The 9,105-nt window shown below is 37.8% G+C and overlaps 1 protein-coding gene and 1 non-coding gene across 3 annotated transcripts in view; both read left to right on the top strand.

Annotated features, from left to right (window-relative positions):
* Nucleotides 1-9,105, top strand: part of Kpna4 (karyopherin subunit alpha 4) — a 63,376-nt gene that overhangs the window by 40,164 nt on the left and 14,107 nt on the right. For both annotated transcript variants that reach the window (XM_005344097.2, XM_013348700.2), the window contains 2 exons: nt 2,561-2,689; nt 4,258-4,362. In XM_005344097.2, the coding sequence (XP_005344154.1) occupies nt 2,561-2,689; nt 4,258-4,362 (234 nt within the window). The remainder of the gene's footprint in view (nt 1-2,560; nt 2,690-4,257; nt 4,363-9,105) is intronic.
* On the top strand, nt 2,920-3,246 carry LOC113456993. Its single transcript, XR_003377661.1, has one exon.

Here is a 9,105-nt window from a genome sequence, read left to right as displayed (position 1 = left end):
GCCAGCCTGATCTACAGAGTGAGCATGCATGCACGCACGCGCACACACACACACACACACACACACACACACACACACACACACACACACACAACTGGAGCTGAGAATATAGCTCAGATGTACAGTGCTTGCCTAATTTGTGCAAAGTTCAGCTTCTAGTACCTCACATACACACAAACATAGTCAAACTGCAGTAAAGGAGATAAACTAAGCCCCCCAACCTTTCTAAGGTAAATAATGAGTTTTATTCCTATAATGGCCTAGAGTCTACAGCACAATTACATAAAGAAAGCTGTTAGCCTAAGTTACTTTATCTTGCCCTTAGCTGGACATTGGAATCAACCATGAAGCTTAAAAAAAAATTCCTTAGCCCCTGGAGATTAAAACCATTATATTTCCTATAAACTTAAGCTAGCTCTTCAAGTGATATTAGTGTGTAGTCAACAGTGGAGATGTTAAATCCTTATTGACTACATTGATTTCAGATTTCAAAGGTGCTTGAAAGATGGGTAACACGCAGGCTTGAGTCCCGAGTTCAGATTCTCACCACCCACGTAAATGCTGATGTGGTACTTGGTGCCTCTAATCCCAGCACCAAGGGGGGAAGATCCCTGTAGCTGCGTGCTCCAGGTTCAGTGAGAGACTTCTGCAAGCAACAAAAGAAAGCACTAATAATTGATCTTTCAAGCTTGTGTACATGCATGCACAAACTAAATAAAAGAAGGGTTTCTTTTTAAAATTAAAATGCTTTCTTTAAAAAAGGGAAATAGCTAATTCAGCAAGATTTGACCAACACTAATTTTTTTTAAATATGTGTTTATTGTAAATATCTTTGTTACATGTCTTTATTAAATTTGCATCTGTGGGAGGGTATACACACATGTATATGCAGCAGATATACACCCAAAGGCCAGAGGAACCCACTATACTAGGGTTACAGATGGACACATGAACTCAAGTGGCTCTTTAAATCAACTGGGGGTTTGATTTAGCAAGAGCTCTCACCTACGGAGCCATCACCCCAACCTCAAAGTTACATTAGATAAGTTTGTTGGTTTTATTTTATTTTTACTTGATGTTGGGCACACTTTCCAGGTGGAGGTAGGAAGAGCACACAACTGCCCTTAGCTGCAGGAGACCTGTACTCACATACACCCCAAAAATTCAAGCAGAGGACATACTTAGTTTTAATATTGACCTTAGAATTGTGGCTTGGGTTTTCCTTTTAGCCAATCCTTAGAGAAAGTTAATGTTTTGTACTTTATCAGACAACTAACAGATTTTCTTAAGCTTTTCTCCTTTCATATCATAATTCTTGAAAATAAGATAGTGTGACCAGTCCCCATGTAGATTTCATCTACATCCCTTCTCCCCCTAAAATGTATACATAATTATAATCTCATGTAGCATATTGTTTCATCTATCTTACATCTTCAGAAATTAAGACTTTCTATAAGAACAGGACTGGGAGATTGCTCAGCAGCTAAGAGCACTAATTGTTCTTCCAGAGGACCCAGGTTTGATTCTGAGCACCATGTGACAGCTTATAATCATTTGTAGCTCTAGTTCCAGAGGAACTGGCCTCCTCAGATACCAGGCGTACATGTGGTACACATACCTACATGCAAGCAAAAGATTCACACACGTTTTAAAGGGAGAGGGTGGCAAAAGACTTGTAGTTTTCCAAGGAAGACATACAAAATGGTCATTGAGCGAGCACCTGAAGGAAAAAAAAAGTTCAAAAACATTAATCATTAAAGAAATATTACTTGAATTGGAAAATCATTCATATTCAGAATGACTACAGTTAAAATGGTAACAATGCAGAAAAGGGGAGATTATACTGTTTATGGAAACTAGAGTATGGTTTCTTTAGAAGTGAAATGTGGAGTACATTGTGACCTAATATTTCTACTGTTCTGCATATCGAAGATTATGGATATGCATTTCCCTCACAGAAACTTAAATGTAATGTCTGTATGGTATTATTCATAATAACCCCAAAACAGAAGTAAACTGTTACTAACCACATAGCCGATTGACATGAACTTGTTCCTGCTTATATGAAGTGTGCAGAATACACAAATTTATAGACACAGGGGTTTGGTGGTTGCCAGGGCCCTGGGATTGAAAGCAGTGTTGATGACAGTTAATGGATGTACATGTTCTTTGTGAAATAATAAAAATGTTGTGATTTGAGGTTGAGATTGATTGTGCAGCATGTAATACTCTAATAAGTACTAAAATTGCCTGTTCTTGAAAGAATAAGTTTGTGTGTTTAAGCAGCTGAATCATTTATCTTATAGGGAGAAAAATTAAGAGAAAATGAAAATTACTAATTTTTTAATGGTAGTAATTACTATCTAAAATTGCCCTTTTAGTGTTATCAGTTCTCTTGAAATAACTTAAGCTACATAAGGCCTAGAATTTTCTTACATCAGTGCCTGACATAGAGGGGATAGGTTAGTGGCACTGAAAGATTTGTGTGAGGGCATGAACCTGTCTCAAGTTGTCTGATCCTGGTTGAAAAGAGTACTTAGCATTGAACATTTCGTTTCAGACTGCTGCACTTCGAGCTGTGGGCAACATTGTCACTGGGACTGATGAGCAAACACAAGTAGTTTTAAACTGTGATGCTCTTTCACACTTCCCAGCACTTCTCACTCATCCCAAAGAGAAAATTAATAAAGTAAGTCTTTAAAAAAAGTTTGGATAAAACTGTAGTTTTTGTTTGTGGAATTAGGTTCCAAGAAATGTCTGTATAAAGTTGACTTTCATTATTTACTGTTAAAAGTTTCAAGAGAAAATACTTATTTCACCCTTTATAGGATACTAAGGGGTTCTGGATTCAAACCCAGAGCCTTTGACATGCTAAGTACATGCTCTATCTACCACTGATTTATACATTTTTGGCTCTCTTGGAAATGATGAAATAGAGATACTTGGGTGTTGAATGTTGCCATGAATGGAAATTATTAATACATATAGTAGTTCTAGTTTAATGTTTCATTTATACTTAATAGTGTGAATGTGTGCATGAGTGTGTGTGTGTGTGTGTGTGGTGGCTATGAAAGGGGGCACTGAACGGTGATGCTGATATTGGAGTGCATCTGAGGCTGTTGTAGAATAACGTGGGTTGTTGATTACAATACTGCCGATGATTATAACCCAAAAACAGCTCACCTAAGTAGCCCAGCACCCTAAAATCTCTAACAGGATCATTAAATGTCCTGTGATCTGATCCGAAAGAGTCTGATTATGCTAGTGTTTACAATACTAATTAATAAATTGGTGAATTTAAGTTTCGTAAATTCTAATAATATCCTCCGTAGACTGTCAAATATTTTGTTGTTGTTTATTGCTAACTTGGATTTTAGCAATGCATCTATTATCTTTAAAAGTGAAACACTTGTGATCAGTATCATCCTAGCAGTAGCCTAGCATCTTTGTGGTTTTGAAGGCAGCATTCAGAGGTCATTAAAATAGACCAATCAAGCCAACCAACAACTGGTTCCACATTTAGCTCTTGAGAGAGCTGTACAATGAATGATGATTATAAATGAGGACACTAAAATCTAAGCTGCATTTTTGATGGTCTTCATTGTCATGACTAATCGAGATTTTTTTTACTGGGATAGGACTGTTAAGGCAGACTAGAGAGAGTAGAATAAAGCACATTATTTGAGAAGTGTGTTGAATCTCATTTGCAGTAGTTTTAGGATTTATAGTTTATGACATCCTCCTTGGTATGTATTTAGCCAAGCTTCTTTTCCATATTGTTCCCAAACAGCATTGCCTGTTAAGATTCTTTAGAAGAGTTAGCTCATTGTGGCTTGAATTAGAAGCCAGTAGTGATTTATCCAAAGAAATGTAGAAAGAATTATTTAATGTATAAACTATATTGTTATCCAGAAAATTAAGTGTGGAGGACTAGGCATTGTAGCACACACCTTTCATTTCAGCGCTTGAGGAGAGGCAGGTGGATCTCTAGAGTTCCAGGTCAGCCAGGGCTACACAATGAGACCTTTTCTTAGACAGAGACAGAGACAGAGACTGGGACAGACATAGAGAGAGCAGTTTTTAATCAACTAAAGATTCTTTTTTAATACAGAAATGGAGTAGTAAAATTGAAATTATAAGATTTTCATTGTAGAACTCATTCAGTAATAGAGACACTAGCCAGTGAATACTTTTTCATAGTTCAGACATAGGTTTTATTCTTTTAGTGAGAAATATTAAAAGCATCTTGTTCCACAGGAAGCAGTGTGGTTCCTGTCTAACATCACTGCAGGAAATCAGCAGCAGGTTCAGGCAGTAATTGATGCCAATCTTGTACCAATGATAATACACCTTTTGGATAAGGTAAGAAAATCGTGTGTACCTGAGCAAGGCGGTATCATAATAAATACTTCCCCATTTAACAGGACACTACACAGTGGTGTAATACTACTATAAAATATGACTGATTCTAAAACTTTTGAATAATATTGTGTAGAACAAATGTTTCTTGTCATTTCTTGCCCAAGATAGCCATTTCTTTGGAATTAACTTAAAACAAATGGTATCATTACCAGTAATCAGTGCAGTCATTATTGTTCTAAGCATTTTGCGAATATTACCTCTTTTAATATGACAAGCCGAACCAGCAAGATTGCTCAATAGGTAAAGGTGACTGCCAGTGAACCGGGTGTCCTGAGGTTTATTCCTGGGACCCAGGTAGAGAAAGGAAAGGAAGAACCTCCTCCCCACAGATTGTCCAACACAAGGGTTATCTCCACTTGGCAGGTGAAATGATTGCATGAGCAAATCACTTGCCCAAAATACAGGGGCCAGTAAGTATGCTATTGTGTAGCATATCGTTCCTTACACTCACTGAGATTTGGAGAAAATACTATTTTGCTTTCAGATAGTTATTGATTATTGTTTTGATTCCTTATTTAAAGAGTGACAAAATGGTGACTTTCCAATTCTCCCATTCTGCGTGTATTATCACTTTTTTTTCAGCTTTTCTCTTTTTTTTTAATTAAAATATAATTACATCATCTTTCCTCCCTTCCAACGTTCCATGTCCTCTCCAATTCCTCCTGTGCCTCTTGACCACTATCATAAATTGATGACCTCTTTATTACTGTTACATATATAAATGCATAAATATATAAATTCAGAATGTGGAATCCATTTTTGTTGTTTGTGTATATACATTTAAGAGCTGACCATTTTATATTTGAAAGCTAATTAGGAGGGTCATTTCTGCGATAGGCTAATTTTCTGTCTCTAGCAGTCTTAATGACCTGCAGCTCTTTGTCTAGGGGTGAGACCCCGTGAGCTGTCTACCTTTGACATTAATATAACTTGATAGAGGTATTATTTAGGGTGTATTCAGGCTGCCATAGTGTTGAGGTTTCATGGGTACAGCTTTCCTGTCATCTCTAGGAGACATAATTTCACAGCCGTCTTTCTGGTTCTCTGGCTTTTATAGTCTTTCTAACCCTAACTTCCGTGATGTTCCTTGAACCTTAAGTGCAGGGGTTGTGTTGTAGATGTATCTGTTGAAGCTAAACACCCATGATCTATTATTGATCTCTGCGTTATGACCAGTTGTGGTTTTCTGTGATGCTCTCCGTTTGCTGTGAAGACAGGCTTCATTGATTAGGGATTTCTACACCTGTGGGTGTAAAAACAGGATTTAGAATATAATTAGAATTGTGTTGGTTTAGTAAAGTGGCAGTAGTGAGTCTCTGCTAAGATTCATGACCTCACTGGTCCTGGGTAGTGGGCTAGGCTCCCTTTTTTCTTCTCTCCTCTCCTCCCCTCCCCCCCTTTCTATTCTCCTCTCTTCTCTTTTCTTCTTCTTAAGACAGGGTTTCTCTGTGTAACAGCCTTACCTGTCCTGGAACTCACTCTGTAGATCAGGCTGGCCTTGAACTCACAGAGATCCACCTGCCTCTGTCTCCTGAGTGCTGGGAGTAAAGGCGTGCGCCACCAGGCTAGGTTTCTAGTTTCAAGGATGATTTCCTCCTGTTAGCAGCCCTAAGTATAATTAGATAGCTGCTGGTTACTGCCAACATATAAGTACCATTATTGCACATTTAGGGAGCTCTTACCAGGCTAGTTATGGTTCATAGGCATCACATGGCTGGTTAGGACTGTTGATTGCTTCCTTCTCTTGGAAGCTTTTATACTCTCTAGTACTATGGAAGCTAAAGCACAGGAAAGGAAGCATTCAGGTTAGATCCAGCTTAAAACTTCCTAGTCTTGTATCCTAAGTGTAAGGTGTAATCAGAAATAGTGACTTACCTTCAGCCATTGAGAGGCAACCAAAGGTAACAGCAATAGCCTCTATTGTTGAGGAATCTCTTGAACCCCTCTGACCTATAACTCAGACAGGTTTCTCATGCCAGGTACTGGGGGTTTTGCTAAATAGCTTATGGCTCTTTCTGTGAGCATTGCTGGCCCACGTACTATAACTGTAATTAAGCTCTATATGTATGTGTATATTTATATAAGTCTAAATACATAGCTGTATATATGTATTATGTAATTTTAAATAAATCTAAAATAATATGATTTTCTTGAGGCTTTATTAACCTACCTTAGTGCTGTTTGTCCTTGTTCCCTGTTACTTCCCCTTCTGTAATGAAGTCCTGACTCCCCAGTTTCTCTCCTCTCATCCCTGTCCCAGCGCCTCTATAACTTCCTGCTTACTCCATGTAGTATACTCAGATCTGAAGATTTGGAATAGGAGCTACAGATGAGAGAGAACATACGGCTTTTGTCTTTCTGGGTCTGGGTTACCTCATTTAACATATTTTCTAGTTTTATCCACTTATCTGCAAAGTTTATGATTTCATTCTTCTTTACAGCTGCCTAGAATTCCATAGTATATGTATACCACATTTCATTATCCATTCGTCTGTTGAAGTACATTTAGGTTGTTTCCATTTATTGTGAATAGAGCATCAGTGAACAGGTGAGCAAGTATCTGTGGAGGAGGATGTCAAGTTTTTTGGGCTTATGACAACAAGTGTTATAGCTGAGAATTATGCTAGATTTATCTTTAGCTTTTTGAGGGTTGTCTGTAGTGTTTCCAGAGTGACTGCCCCGGTTTGCATTTCTGTCAGTGAATGAGAGGGCTCCTTCTTCCCTGGTCCTCCCCAGTTGTTTTGTTGTTTTTAACCACTCTGACTGGGATGAGATGAAATCTTTTTTTGGTTTTTCGAGACAGTTTCTCTATGTAACAGTCCTGGCTGTCTTGGAACTCGCTTTGTAGACCAGGCTGGCCTCGAATTCCTTGAGATCCACCTACCTCTGCCTCCCAAGTGCTGAGATTAAAGGCCTGTGCCTCCACCTCCTGGCCTGAAATGAAACCTCAAAGTTACTTTAACTTACGTTTCCATAATCGGTAAAGATAGTGAATATATTTTGAGGTATTTCTTAGCCATCTTCATTTCTTCTATTGAAATGACCCCTACCTGTTCTTAATTGGGACATTTTTTTTTTCTAGACTTAGTTATGTTTTTTTTTTGTTTGCTAGGTTTTTGTTTATTTGAAATTTTTGGTTTAGTTCTTTGCTCATTCTGGATATTAATCCTCTGTCAGATATATTGCTGGCAAAAGTGGGTTTCTTGTTTCCTCTGCTATATAGAAGCTTTTTAATTTTGTTAGGTCCCATTTGTCAGTTGTTGGCTTGAATTCCTGAGCAAATGGAATCCTATTCAGAAATTCCTTTTCTACACCTAAACGTTGTAGGGTACTGTCTATATTTTCTTGTAGCAGTTTCAGCATTTCAGGTTGCAAATTGAAGTCTTTGATCCACTTGGAGTTAGTTTTTGTGCAGGGTGATAGATAATGGGTCTATTACATTCTGCTGCATGTAGACACCTGGTTTTCTAGCACCATTGTTGAAGATGCTATCTTTTCTCCAGTGTTTTTAGTATCTTTGTCAGTGTCAGATGCCTGTAACTATATGTGCTCTTATGTGGGTCTTCTCTTTGATTCCACTGATTTACGTGTCTCTTTTTGTGCTGGCACCATATTATTTTTCTTCCTATATCTCTGTAATGTATCTTGAAGTCTGGAATAGCAATCTATCAAATATTGTTCTTTTTGCTCTAGTTTGCTTTGGCTGTCTGGGATTTATTATGGATTCATATGAATTTTAGGATTTTCTTTCCTATTTATGTGAAGAATGTTCTGAGTATTTTTGTTTGTTTGTTTTGGTCTTTTTGAGACAGGGACACAGGGGCTCACTTTGTCACTCTAGCTGTCCTGGAACTCACTGATGTAGATCAGGCTGGCCTCAAACTCACTGAGATCTGCCTGCCTCTGCCTCCTGAGTGCTGGAACTAAAGACATATACCACTGTATTTCTGGCTCATTCTGGATTTATTTGATTTTGTTTTTAAGATTTATTATTTATTATGTGTACAGTATTCTGCCCACATATATGCCTGCAGGCCGGAAGAGAGCACTAGATCTCATTACAGATGGTTGTGAGCTACCATGTGGTTGCTGGGAATTGAACTTCTTCAGTCATTCAGTGATGAATTGTTTAATTCCCATGCATTTATGCACTTAATAGAGATTTATTTGTTTTAGATTCTGTTTTATTTCATAATGCTCAGACTTGCTTTGTGTCTGTGGGTACAGTCTATTTTAGGGGAGCTTCTGTGGGCTGTTGAGTAAAATGTGTGTGTCCCAAGGTGTTTGAGTGGATAGTCTGTAGATAATGTATCGAGAAACTTCACTGTGAAGTTCCTCTTTTTTTTATCCAGATGTCATATCTATTGGAGAAAGTAGGAGAAATCTATAGTACTAGAAAATACTTAGTAGTATTATTGGGTTGATCTTAATCTGTCTCTTTAATTCCAGTAGTATGCTTTCTGTGGTACATGTATGTTTTGGAAAGTAATGTCATGTTGGTTAGTTGTTCCCTTGATTCAGTGAACGTGCACTCTTTGTCTCTTCTGATTAGTTTCAGTCTGAGATAATAGAATGGCAGCACCTATTTGCTTCCTAATGCCCTTTGTTTGGGAAACTTTTACATCCTTTGTTTTTAGGGTAGTACCTATCTTTAGAGCTAAGTTTTTTGTAGACAACAGAATG

Source organism: Microtus ochrogaster, chromosome 1 (genome assembly GCF_000317375.1).
Source record: "Microtus ochrogaster isolate Prairie Vole_2 chromosome 1, MicOch1.0, whole genome shotgun sequence".
Lineage (NCBI taxonomy): Eukaryota > Metazoa > Chordata > Mammalia > Rodentia > Cricetidae > Microtus > Microtus ochrogaster.
Note: the sequence above shows the minus strand (reverse complement) of the source record. Positions and strands in the feature narration are given on the sequence as shown.